Source organism: Aspergillus japonicus (assembly GCF_003184785.1).
Source record: "Aspergillus japonicus CBS 114.51 unplaced genomic scaffold BO86scaffold_10, whole genome shotgun sequence".
Lineage (NCBI taxonomy): Eukaryota > Fungi > Ascomycota > Eurotiomycetes > Eurotiales > Aspergillaceae > Aspergillus > Aspergillus japonicus.
In genome coordinates this window covers 558,036-571,452 of record NW_020291647.1, presented here as the reverse complement: position 1 = coordinate 571,452, position 13,417 = coordinate 558,036, and the positions used below count along the sequence as shown (strand labels likewise).

General features: G+C 52.8%; 2 protein-coding genes across 2 annotated transcripts; one reads left to right on the top strand and one right to left on the bottom strand.

Annotated features, from left to right (window-relative positions):
* Positions 1–1,519: 1,519 nt before the first annotated feature.
* Positions 1,520–9,568, top strand: ags2 (alpha-1,3-glucan synthase Ags2; the record flags this gene model as incomplete). The annotated part of the gene is made up of 6 exons (XM_025675460.1): positions 1,520–1,873; positions 1,952–2,127; positions 2,189–8,155; positions 8,206–8,411; positions 8,462–8,972; positions 9,028–9,568. The coding sequence occupies 6 exons, from the start codon at positions 1,520–1,522 to the stop codon at positions 9,074–9,076; spliced, it is 7,263 nt and encodes a 2,420-aa protein (XP_025530077.1). The 3' UTR covers positions 9,077–9,568.
* Positions 9,569–10,130: 562 nt separating this feature from the next.
* luA (3-isopropylmalate dehydratase LEU1) lies at positions 10,131–12,967 on the bottom strand. The gene is made up of 2 exons (XM_025668843.1): positions 12,640–12,967; positions 10,131–12,556 (listed from the first exon to the last, which is right to left on the bottom strand). Exons 1-2 carry the CDS (start codon positions 12,844–12,846, stop codon positions 10,415–10,417), a joined length of 2,349 nt encoding a protein of 782 aa, XP_025530076.1. The 5' UTR covers positions 12,847–12,967; the 3' UTR covers positions 10,131–10,414.
* Between the last annotated feature and the right edge of the window lie 450 nt (positions 12,968–13,417).

The following is a 13,417-nucleotide window of genomic DNA, read 5'->3' as shown; positions in this document are numbered from 1 at the left end:
AGTTGCTGATAGACGAACTGGGGTGAGCTCCGGTGGCATGTCCTATCAAAGGCACTATCACTTCGTGCGTTATATCTTGCATGAGATTGTCCTCGAAGTATACACACCGAAGGGAGGTCGGCATGTACGATGGGGTCTGAGGGTAGTGAAAACGAGGTCCATGTTCAAGGCATCGGGACCAGTTTGGATAAAGCATCTGATATATCAGAGGAAATGCCTGGTTTTCTGGATTCCCATTTCAGGTGTGTCTGACAGAAGTTGAGTTGAACCTTGAAAATGATCGCCCTGCCTAGATGGCGCTAGTGGTCTTTGCGCTTCCGCTCCACCTGCACTGACTTTTCGACTCGGCCCCAAAGAGGCAAGGTACGGGCTCGGTAACGGCCCGTTTTGGTTACCAGTACCGGTTTTACTTTTACATACCCCACTGTAGCTACATTACAGTACATAACCACATAGCTGTATAGCTACAAAGCTACAGTACTACAATACTACTACAGACAAGTGCGACCTACGGTACTACAGTACTACATACCTGCCTACTAGGTGCCTTTTACTGTACATGTACCTTACTACTCATATATCATACACTCTACCTACTCACTGCACAGTTTAACCACCGACTACTAAAGTTACTGGTACACATTACCAACCTACCAACATCCAGACCGAACACAAAGTCGGGCGAAACTGCTTCGTCCTCGCTTCGTGTCTCCGATCATATCCTCCACTAACTTACACTACACTACGACTCACCCCCCAGCTTCCCATCAAAGCTAATGACTTCCTGCACTCAATCATGTTCAATGACGAATGATGTGACTCCAGTCATCATAGCCAGTCTGGTGGCTGGTCTGGGAAAATGGGCCCAAACTCCCATAGCACAATCCAGGTCACCGCAATGCCTCCCTCCAGATGTCCGCCGATCTGGCTGGCTGATTGCTTGCTTGCTTGCTTGCTTGCTTGGAAGCAGCCGCAGCAGCCAGATGCTTGAGTCTGCTGGGTAAAGATCTTCCTTTCTTTTTCCTCGATCAGACGATATTGGATATTGGTTCCTCGCTCTCTGGCTGTATATCATGGTTAATCATGCTTCCTCTCACAGATCCACTTGGGACATCTATTCTTCCTGCAAGAAATCGGACATATACTCGGGCATATTGCTCTCTTCGCCATTTTCTTCCTTTTCTTTTTTTTTTCAATTCCACATAAATGTTTATTCTATTCTTGCGTTGCCGCCACAGCAGCTGCACCTAGTGTGGGTTTCTCTGCCACTCCTCCCTGTTTATCTCTCAATTCTCATTCGCTATCATCACTCTTGGATAGATTTCCAATAACATAAAGAGGGACGAAGACAAGCTACGATACTTTTGAGCAGACTCTCCCCCCCTGCCACGAGACCCCTCGACCCGAGCAGTTGTCTTGATATTCTCCTTCTTACCAGGCTTGTTCATTGCTCCGGACATATGTCGAGTATATAGAACAAACGGGAAAAGGAAACGGTTTATTCGATTAACCGTCGACGATGAAGTGGGGGTTTTCCGGCTGTGTGGCAGCACTGCTCGCAGCCACAGTCTCAGGCTGGCCCTATGAAGAATCCTTGGTTGACTACAACTTGAACGTGAACAACGACACGACCAATCCGGCCGAGTATACAGCCCCGTCATGGCCGGGCCACAAGTATACACCTTCTCCGAAGAACTGGCGGTTCCCTTTCTACACACTCTTCATTGACCGGTGGATCAATGGTGACCCCACGAACGATAATATCAACGGCACCCTCTTCGAACATGACCTGGACTCGACTCAAATGCGCCATGGTGGTGACGCGGTTGGGCTGGTAGACACGTTGGACTACCTACAAGGCTTGGGAATCAAGGTTCGATGCCTTCTTCTACCGACTGACAATCTGTATTTTCTGCTTCGAGGCACAAGAAGAACTGACGTTGCAATACAGGGTATCTATCTCGCGGGTACTATATTGATGAATCAGCCCTGGGGATCGGACGGCTACTCTGCTCTCGATACCACGCTTCTCGATCAACATTATGGTACCATTCAAACCTGGAGAAACGCCATCGATGAAATCCACAAGCGGGGCATGTATGTCCTCTTCGACAACACTATCGCAACGTAAGTGAGAGGACTTGCTCGGACAGTCTCATCAAGCATGAACGGACTGACGGAACTCTAGCTTGGGTGATTTGATCGGTTTTGAGAATTACTTAAACGTGACGACGCCATTCTCAGTTAAGGAACACAAGACTGTCTGGAAATCCGAACGCCAGTATGTGGACTTCCGCCCCGGAAATAACTACAACGATACTTGCGACTACCCTCGCTTCTGGAACGAAACCGGTTATCCCGTGGATCAAAGCGTTCGTGATGAGCTCGTTGGATGTTATAACAGTGATTTCGATCAATACGGTGACAGGGAGGCGTTCGGTGTCTACCCTGATTGGCAGCGTGAGCTGGCGAAGTTCGCGTCCGTTCAAGACCGTCTTCGTGAATGGCATCCCGACGTTAGAGAGCGGATCAAAGTTCACTCCTGCAACATTATCAAGGCTCTTGATATTGACGGCTTCCGTTACGACAAGGCGACCCAGTCTACTGTGGATGCTCTCGGAGATATATCAAGCCACTACCGAGAGTGTGCTCGCAGTGTCGGAAAGAACAATTTCTTCCTACCTGGTGAGATCACTGGTGGTAACAATTTCGGCTCAATCTACCTGGGGCGAGGGAGACAACCGAACCAGTATCCAAAATCTGCTATGGATGCGATGGCCATGACGAACAAGTCCAGCCAGCAGTATTTCCTGCGTGAGAATGACCTTCAGGCTCTTGACGGTGCCGCTTTCCATTATTCGGTTTATCGCACACTCACACGCTTCCTGGGTATGAGCGGTAATCTCGCGGCCGGTTATGATACTCCTCTTGACTGGGTCGACTCATGGAACATCATGGTGCAGAGCAACGATTTAATCAATGCTGAAACCGGCAAGTTCGACCCGAGACACATGTACGGCACTACAAACCAAGATGTGTTTCGTTGGCCGGCTATTCAGTACGGTGTAGAGCGGAACCTTTTGGGTCTGTTCATCACGACTCTGCAAATGCCAGGAATCCCGCTGCTGCTTTGGGGAGAAGAGCAAGCCTTCTACATCTTGGATGCTACGGCAGATAACTATGTTTATGGACGGCAAGCCATGTCACCTGCCACAGCCTGGAGAACTCACGGCTGTTGGGCTCTTGATGCGACCCAGTATTATGACTGGCCTATTGAACAGGGCCGACAGGGCTGTCACGACCCAAAGGTGGCGTATGATCACCGTGATCCTTCCCACCCCGTTCACAACATCATCAAGCATATGTATCAACTACGACAAGAATTCCCTATCCTCAACGACGGTTACTCCCTGCAGACCCTCTCAAAGCAGACACGCGATATCGTTTACCCAGGATCGAATGGCACGGCTACGGAGACGGGAATGTGGTCGATTCTGAGAGACAGAGTATCCAGTCTGCAGAATCTAGGCGATGAGGGTGGTAACATGCCGGTTTGGCTTGTCTACCAAAATGACAACAAGACTGTGGAGTACAAGTTTGATTGCGGAAGCAACGCCAGCGCCCTAATTTCGCCATTTACAACGAAGACCACCGTCAAGAACCTCTTCTACCCATTCGACGAACACACTTTGAAGTCTGGTCCTAAAGCACTTCACCTCAACGGCTCGAAAGAGCTTAATGGATGTCTGGATAGCATCACCTTGAAACCATTCGAATTCAGGGCTTATGTTCCCAAGGCACAGTTTGTCGATCCCCGCCCCATGATTACCAAGTTCAGCCCCGGGCATGATGCTCCCTTGCTTTCCACGGTAGCCGCCGGTGAATCCGAGGATATCAATGTGAGCATCGAGTTCTCTACAGCAATGGACTGTGACGCTGTAACGAAGGCTATTTCATTCACCTCGCAGACTGAGTCTGGCAAAACGCCATCCATCGACAAAGGAAGCGTCGATTGCCAGACCATGACCACAAACGACACCCAATATGTTGCTCAGCTGCCAAGCGCTTGGTCTTGGTCAGCGAAGCTGACTGGTGTTTATAACGGTGTTCATCGTTTGACTGTGAAGAATGCTACCGGGTCTGGTAGCAAATCCACCCAATCTACAGATCACTTTCTTTTCCGTGTTGGTCAAAGTAACAATCCGATTGTTTTCACCTCTGCCAACTACACAACGGATCTTATGCACGGACATGAGAACGGAACCCTCTATGTCCAACACAGGGCGGCGGGTGCTAACAAATGGCGTTATTCAACGAATTGGGGTAGTTCTTTCTCCGCTTGGATGAACTACACTGGAGGCAACACTACCATCGACGAATTGCCTTGGTCCGGAACGGACAAGCAGAAGTGGCAAGGAAAGCATGTGCGAGTCGAGTACTGGAGTCAGTTGACTGGCAGCAGCGACTACGTCCAAGAGGGTGACTATGACTGGAATGGTCCTGCCCGACGCTTTCCGCACCTTTTCTTCAACGGACCCTACAATCAGTACGGTTACGACGCGGGACTGAACAACGTCGCCAAGCAGGACAGTGATGGTTTCTGGAACTTCCGAGTCATCGCCGAATATCCGGCACAGGGCCAATTCAACGTCTGGGGCATGAATCCGGATGGAAAACCCGACGAAAGTTTCGTGTTCGGTGACGTTGATGGCGATGGAGTCTTGGATCGCATGCCTCCGTCCTCCCTCAGCAAATTGTCTGTCAACATCACAGATATTCCTCCGTCGCCTTACTTGGTTTGGAATGTCAAAGTCGATGATGGCACTATGAAGATCAATCTGGTGCCAACCGGATCAAGAATCGCTCAGATGATCATCTACATCATTTTGTGGGTAGTCCCGATCTTGACCGCGATTGCTGTGGTTTATGCCTTCATGAAATCCTTCTACCAAGTCAAGTTCAATCAGGTCGGAGTGATGGAGAAGAAGTCATTCCTGGGCATGATCCTCGGCAATAAGGGCTCCCGAGATGGCCAATCATCGAATCCTCTGATTCGCTTTGCGAACAAGTCTGGATTTCTACAAAGTACCTCTGCATTCGGTGCCGCCGCCTCGCGTACACGAACTACGCTGATTGCGACCATGGAGTATGATATCGAGGACTGGGGCATCAAGATCAAGATTGGCGGCCTTGGTGTTATGGCCCAGCTAATGGGAAAGCATCTTGGGCAGCAAAACTTGATCTGGGTCGTGCCATGTGTTGGTGGTGTCGAATACCCGATTGACCAGCCAGCAGATCCGATGTTCGTGACGGTGCTTGGTAATTCGTACGAAGTCAAGGTTCAATACCATGTGATCAAGAACATTACATACGTTCTTCTTGATGCACCGGTGTTCCGCCAACAATCAAAGGCGGAACCATACCCTGCTCGTATGGACGACCTGGACAGCGCAATTTACTACTCTGCTTGGAATCAGTGCATTGCTGAAGCCATTAAACGTTTCCGGATTGATCTATACCACATCAATGACTATCACGGCTCAATTGCTCCGCTCTACCTGCTTCCACAAACCGTCCCAGTCTGCCTTTCGCTTCATAACGCCGAGTTCCAGGGACTTTGGCCCATGCGTACTCAGAAAGAGAGAGACGAAGTCTGCTCAGTCTTCAATCTCGATATCAATACAGCACGCCGCTACGTCCAATTCGGCGAGGTTTTCAATATGCTTCACGCGGGCGCAAGCTATCTTCGTGTTCACCAGCAGGGCTTTGGTGCTGTTGGTGTTTCTCGTAAGTACGGCAAGCGGTCATATGCTCGCTATCCGATCTTCTGGGGTTTGAAGAAGGTGGGAAATCTGCCAAATCCCGATCCTTCTGACACGGGCGAATGGAACAAGGAACTTCCCAAGGACAGTGAAATCGAAGTTGATCCTCTCTACGAGGCAAGCAGAGGCGAATTGAAACGGCAGGCCCAAGAATGGGCAGGTCTGGAGCAGAATCCCAACGCAGATCTTTTGGTCTTCGTGGGGCGGTGGTCTATGCAAAAAGGAGTGGATCTCATCGCTGATGTGATGCCTGCGGTCTTGGAAGCACGCCCGAATGTTCAACTGATCTGTGTTGGGCCGGTTATTGATCTCTATGGTAAATTCGCTGCGTTGAAGCTTGATCAGATGATGAAGGTATACCCTGGGCGAGTATTCTCTAAGCCTGAGTTTACAGCACTCCCACCATATATCTTCTCTGGAGCTGAGTTCGCGTTGATTCCGTCTCGTGATGAACCTTTTGGACTTGTTGCGGTGGAATTCGGCCGCAAAGGAGCCCTTGGTATTGGGGCTCGTGTGGGAGGTCTCGGCCAGATGCCTGGTTGGTGGTATAATATTGAATCGACAACAACATCTCACCTGCTGCACCAATTCAAGCTTGCAATCGCAAGTGCATTGAACTCGAAACCCCAAGTTCGGGCTAAGATGCGCGCGCGGTCTGCGAAGCAACGGTTCCCTGTCGCACAGTGGGTGGAGGATTTGGAAATTCTCCAGTCGACTGCCATGCGCATTCATAGCAAGGGCCTGAACAAGTCAAACAGCCAGCCACTGACGCCTTCTGGATACAACACGCCGAGTGGTCTTATGACGCCTACCATTGCCTCTTCCGGAGCTATTACTCCCAGTGGAGTACAAACACCCCCTCTTACCCACTCGCGCGAGGGAAGTTATTCCAATATCAACCGTTTGAGCGCGTACGGACCACAGCAGCGAAACACAATTGTGTATAGTCGTGACCCGAGCCCAGGCGCCAACGAGAAACCCAAATCAGGATTGAGCAGAACGCTGTCGCTTGGTGTAAGGTCCGGACCCGGTCATCTCGTTCGTCGTGGTCGCCGTCGTTTGAGGAGAAGCATGGGCCACGAAGATCCTGCCAACAATTCAAACACCGAGGAGAGTAGTGACGACGACTTCATCCCTAGCTACTATGGCGAGGAGGAGTACACACTCACGCCTGAGCAAGCAGAGGAAGGACGCAGAAACGATGCAATTCCTCAATTGGACATGCCCCGACAAACGCCGCCTAGAGATTTCTTCAGCCGCAGACAGTCCAGTCAAAGCTCGCTTCCACCCAGGCCCATACGAACCACAACCAGCCCCGGAAGTCCAGAGCCTGAAGAAGCTCTGGTGTCCCCCGTGAGACAGTATGCCAACGAGCCTGGTAACAGACTCAGCAGTGCCTCTGTTCTTTCCGTTGATACCATCATTGGAGAGAAGAAAGACTACAAGTTGCAGAAGGTCGATCCATTTTTCACTGACAGCACTGGCGAGTACTACAAGGCGTTTGAGAAGAGGCTGGAGAAGCTGAACGGTTCAAACTCTGAATCTCAGCTCTGCATTGAGGAGTACCTCATGAAGAGTGAGAAGAAGTGGTTTGATAGGTTCAGGGATGCCAGACTTGGCCGCAATCAATCGCCCGCCTCTTCTGTCTTCAATGCCAAGATGGACAACAATTCACCTATGAGTTCAGTCAGGGCCGATGAGATGGGCTCGCAAGAAAGCAGAAGCCCTGAGCGCAGGGAGAAGGATGAGTTCCTCCTAGGGAATGATTATGTTCCTCCGTCTGGTCTCCGCAAATGGATGCAAATCCGGATTGGTGACTGGCCTCTATATTCCTTCTTCCTTGGTCTCGGCCAGATTATCGCTGCCAACTCTTATCAAATCACACTACTCACAGGGGAGGTAGGAGAAACAGCAGAAAAACTCTATGGTATCGCGACGGTTTACCTTGTGGCTTCCATTGTCTGGTGGTTCTTCTTCCGATCATTCAAGTCGGTCTTTGTTCTGTCGCTTCCTTGGCTCTTGTACGGTCTCTCTTTCGTCATCATCGGTGTGGCACATTTTGAGACGGATACATTTGCTCGCGGTTGGATTCAGAATGTTGGCGCAGGCGTTTACGCTGCGGCCTCGGCCAGCGGCTCGCTGTTCTTTGCGCTGAATTTTGGCGATGAGAACGGTGCACCGGTCAAGGAATGGGTGTTCCGGGCATGTATAATTCAAGGATGCCAACAGGCCTATATCATTGGTCTGTGGTATTGGGGTACAGCCATTTCTCAGGCCGTTGAGAGTGGTGCTACAAATGTCCAGGGTGATATCACGAACACCTGGAAGATGACGTATGTTTCCTCAGTGCGCACTTCGAAGTCAATTACTGACAGACTATCAGGGCTATCTGTCTTCCAATCGCTGCCTTCCTTTGGGCCATTGGTCTGCTGCTATTCTTCGGCCTTCCGAGCTACTACCACCAGACCCCGGGTAAAGTGCCCTCGTTCTACCAGTCTGTATTCCGGCGCAAGATTATTCTCTGGAATTTCGTGGTCGTCATCGTCTCGAACTTCTTCCTCAGTGCACCGTATGGACGCAATTGGAGCTGTAAGTAGACTTGGATGGAACAGTTGTACAGACGCTAAATTCTTCTGCAGTCCTCTGGAGTTCTGCCCACGCCAAGCCCTGGGAGGTAGGAGTGCTCTGCGTGGTCTTCTTCGGATTCATTTGGGCCGCCTGGCTCTTCCTGTTCGGCTATCTCTCGAAAACGCATAGCTGGATCCTTCCAGTCTTTGCATGCGGTCTAGGTGCACCGCGCTGGGCACAGATATGGTGGGGTGTCTCCGGTATTGGTTTATTCCTTCCGTGGGCCGGTAGCTACACAAGCGGTGCTCTCGTGTCGCGGGCTGTATGGCTGTGGCTCGGAGTGTTGGATTCCATACAAGGGTTAGGTTTTGGTATGATATTGTTGCAAACCATGACCAGGATGCACATCTGCTTCACGCTTCTTGCGTCTCAAGTGTTGGGATCTATCGCCACAATCTGCGCAAGAGCATTTGGGCCAAATAAGATCGGCCCGGGCCCAATATCGCCGGATATCACAGCCGGGGTTAGCTCAATTGCTAATGCCTGGTTCTGGATTGCGCTTTTCTTCCAACTTCTCATTTGGTACGTCTATTTGTCTCTGACGGAGTGATAAGAAGCACGGCTAACAGAATGTCAGTGCTGGGTACCTCATGTTCTTCCGTAAAGAACAGCTCACGAAGCCCTAAGCTCTGGTGGTGATCTACTGGGGCCATCAAGGTCCAGTGACTATCCCTCGACCAAAGCAAGGACATGAGCGACAAACAAGAAAGAAAACGCATAGAGAAATCCCTAGACCCGCACATCTACCTCCACGCTTACCCTGACCCCTCCCGCACCCTCTTCGCCTTGTACATTATTGTTTCTCCTTCTCCCTCCACAGCTCCCTTCGACTTGACACGTTTGAACATTCCTTCGATGGTTGACTGGTGTCGAGTCGAGCCACCTCACATCCTATTCCTCACTACCCAGTCGACGTATATATATCCCACATACGTGATTCCCCACATTCTTTTTACGATGTCAATGCTTGTCCTTGATGCAGATGTTTATTATGGTTATGACCGCTCCGCTTCGAATGTCGCTACGCTCATTGATTTATTAGCCATGAACATGAAGTATGCATCTTTTGGAGATTCTGTTTTTGTTTTGCTTGAATGTTTTTGCATGGTACTCTTCCCGATGTCTTTGTTTTCTGCTAAAACCTGGAGAGAGCCTCCAGTCGATTCAATAATCTGTTCGGCAAGTTGGCCGAGCTCTTTGCTTTTCTTATTGGTTCACTTGCAAATTTGAAAGGATGTTTTCCTGTTGGGTTGCTTTTTTTCGAATATTTTAAATCTAATATGCTTAATCTGGGATATGTTGGGCTTTTGGTTTGTTTTAGGTTTTTTTTATGTAAATGGTTGCCGGGCTATAAGTTAATTCTGGGGCTGGAGGATATGGCTTGGATTACGAACTACTTCAAGAGAGTAGCCTGGTTGGATGGATTTTGTCAACTGGGATCAGTTTGAACTGGATATACACAAATGAACGATTTCTGAGTGGTTACGTCGCTTTGCTTCTTAGTTGTGCGTTCTCTCATTGCCCGCAGTCGGCCGGTAGGTAGATGCTCATCCTGCACGCCGATGTAAGGAGCTTACCTAGTGGGGAAGCGCGGACGGACGTTAAGGACGGCGTCCTTGGTGAAACCTACACGTTACGCTTTACGCAAGTGAAGAAATGAAGAGAAATTGGAATCGTCTCGTTTGGAGATTTGAGAATTAATTATTTCCTGTCTATTTCCTTTCCATCCCAGTGTCCTTTTTAGTCCCAGACCGGGGGCATTCAACAACATAAGCCCGAGAAGCACCAAGTGATATATAGCTGTTTTTGGATTTGCGAGGCAACAACAGAAAAGAAGACCCGAAAGGAAGGAGAGTGAAAAGGGAAAAAGAGAAAAAGCTGCATTATGGTATTGTCGTGACAAGAACGTGTATCCGAAAGTTCGAAAGAAAAGAGAAGAGAAGGCCGCCTCCCAAGATAGGGTCCTACCACTCCAAAGGCTCACCCTTGACGTCTCCCCGATTCGTCTTGGGGACGGGGGCAGCCTGGATCATGGTGGCGCCGCCGCCACCACCACCGGCGCGCTTGCCACGCTTGAGGTAGCCGCTGCCGTCGAGCCAAGGGGTCTCCCGGGAGCGGTGGGCCTCGAAGGCCTGGATCTTGTCCTCCATCTGCAGGGTGAGGCCGATGTCGTCGAGGCCGTTGATCAGGCAGTGGCGGCGGAAGGCGTCGACGTCGAAGGCGGCCAGGACGGCGCCCTGGGCGTCCTTGACCTGCTGGTTGACGAGGTCGACCTCGACCTCGCGGCCGGCGGTGGCCTCGGCGGCGATCCTGGCCAGGGCGGCCTCATCGGAGATGACGACGGGGAGCATGCCGTTCTTGAAGGTGTTGTTGAAGAAGATGTCGGCGAAGGACGGGGCGATGACGCACTTGATGCCGAAGTCCAGCAGCGCCCAGGGGGCGTGCTCGCGGGAGCTGCCGCAGCCGAAGTTGGGCCCGGTGACCACCAGGATCTTGGCGCCGCGGTAGGGCTCCTGGTTGAGCACGAACGAGGGGATCTCGGCCCCGTCCTTGTAGCGGAGCTCGTAGAAGAGCGCGCTGCCCAGCCCCGTGCGCTTGATCGTCTTGAGGAACTGCTTGGGGATGATCGCGTCCGTGTCGACGTTGGAGCGGTCCATCGGCGCCGCGATGCCCTTGAGCGTCGTGAACTTGGGGAGGCCAGCGCTGCTGCCTGAGGCGCCGCTGCCGGCGATAGTGTTGGTGTGGGGCTCATTGTCGCCGGGCTGGTCGTTGATGCGTTCCGCTTCGCTCTCGCTGCTGGGGTCCTCGTGGTGCGCGGGCTCCTCGACGTCGACGGCCGTGTGGGCCTTGCTCAGCACGGGGCTGGACACCAGGTGCTCGCGCACGTCCGCCAGCTTGCCCACGATGGCGGCGGCCGCGGCCATGGCGGGCGACATCAGGTGGGTGCGGCCGCCGGCGCCCTGGCGGCCCTCGAAATTGCGGTTGGAGGTACTGGCGCAGCGCTCCTGCGGGGAGAGAATGTCCGGGTTCATGCCCAGGCACATGGAGCAGCCGGCCTCACGCCACTCGAATCCCGCGTCCACGAAGATCTTGTCCAGCCCCTCGGACTCGGCCTGCTGCTTGACCAGACCGGAGCCGGGGACGACCATGGCGCGCTTGATGTTGGCGGCGATCTTCTTGCCGCGGACGACCTTGGCGGCGGCGCGGAGATCCTCGATGCGGGCGTTGGTGCAGGATCCGATGAAGACCTTGTCGACGTCGATGTCCTTCATGGGGGTGCCCGAGGTCAGACCCATGTACTCGAGGGCGCGCTTGCAGGCCAGCTTGCGGGCATCGTCCTGGAAGTCGTCGGGGCTGGGCACCACGCCGGTGATGGGGATCACGTCCTGCGGGGAGGTACCCCACGAGATAGTGGGGATGATGTCCTTGCCGTCGATGACGATGGTCTTGTCGTAGTGGGCGCCCTCGTCGGAGGCCAGGCTCTTCCAGAAGCTGACGGCCTTCTTCCACTCGGCGCTGTCGTACTTGGGCGCCAAGGGACGGCCCTTGAGGTACTCAAAGGTGACCTCGTCGGGGGCGATCATGCCAGCACGAGCACCGCCCTCAATGGACATGTTGCACATGGACATCCGCGCCTCCATGCTCAGGCCGCGGATCACGGACCCGCAGAACTCGATGACCGCACCAGTACCGCCGGCCGTACCGATGATGCCGATGATGTGGAGGACGACGTCCTTGCTGGTGACGCCCGCAGGGAGCTCGCCGTCGACCTGGATGCGCATGTTCTTGCTCCGGCGGGTGATGAGGGTCTGTGTGGCGAGGACGTGCTCGACCTCGCTGGTGCCGATACCGAAGGCCAGCGAGCCGAAGGCGCCGTGCGTGGAGGTGTGACTGTCACCGCAGACGACGGTGGTGCCGGGCAGAGTGAACCCCTGCTCGGGCCCAATGATGTGCACGATACCTTGGCGCTTGTCGCCCATGCCGAAGTAGGTGAGGCCGAACTTCTTCACATTTTCCTCGAGGGTGGTCACCTGTAGACGGGAGTCGTTCTCTTGGATGAACTCTTCGACGTTCTTGAAATTTTTTCGGGAGGAGGTAGGGATGTTCTGCAAAAGGAGCCTTCGAGTCAGTTTTGGCCATACATCACCGGGGGTCCGGGGACTCTTGTAGGAAAAGAAGAGTGACGTACGTGGTCAACGGTCACCAGAGTGCAGTCCGGCCGGCGGACTTGACGACCGGTGTTCTCGAGACCCTCGAAGGCCTGTGGGGACGTCACTTCGTGAACCAGGTGTCTGTCGATGTAGATCAGGAGAGTGCCATCTTCCTGCTCGTTGACAATGTGGTGGTCCAGGACCTTGTCATACAAGGTCTTGAGCTTTTTATCGACGCCGGGCATGAGGGGCGAGGATGGAGGGAGGTCTGTAAGGATGTGGGGTGATTGTGCAGCTGGATGAGGAGGGCGAGAGTCGAGAAGAGCTTGCACAAGGCACGCGGGACAAAGGTGAAGGATGATTTAATGATGAGCAGAAGAGACAAGAAGAGACAAGAGATGGTTTTAACAGCAGCGCCCGCCGCGATGTCGCACCGCCGCCCGTCGAGGGGCAACGCCGGTCTCGGTGGTCAGCACCCAATGGCCCTCTGCCGATTGGACGGCACCGAATTTTCTGGGGGCAGTGGGGTCCGATGTCGGGGGCGGGGGCGGTTAGCGACGGTAGTGTGACTAACCGACCGAGTCTGATTCGAAATTTCCCTAGCAATGACTGACTCCTTCCTTTACTAAGTAGGAATGACTCTTATGCACAACGTCTAGCCCGACATGCAGCAAAGTTGGTGTGGTGTTTGTACCTCACTAGTATGGAGACGACTCCCTGCGAATGTCATCATATCCGGTGACATTTCACCATGAACGGCGCTACTCAACCGAAAGAGGGAAAGGCTGGGGTGGTCTGGTTAGATCCCGTCGGGCG

Coding starts and splice junctions, on each gene's coding strand:
- luA (XM_025668843.1), bottom strand. CDS start 12,846: ATGCCCGGCGTCGATAAAAAGCTCAAGACCTTGTATGACAAGGTCCTG. Junction 12,557..12,639: donor CTCTGGTGACCGTTGACCAC/GTACGTCACTCT, acceptor CTCCTTTTGCAG/AACATCCCTACCTCCTCCCG.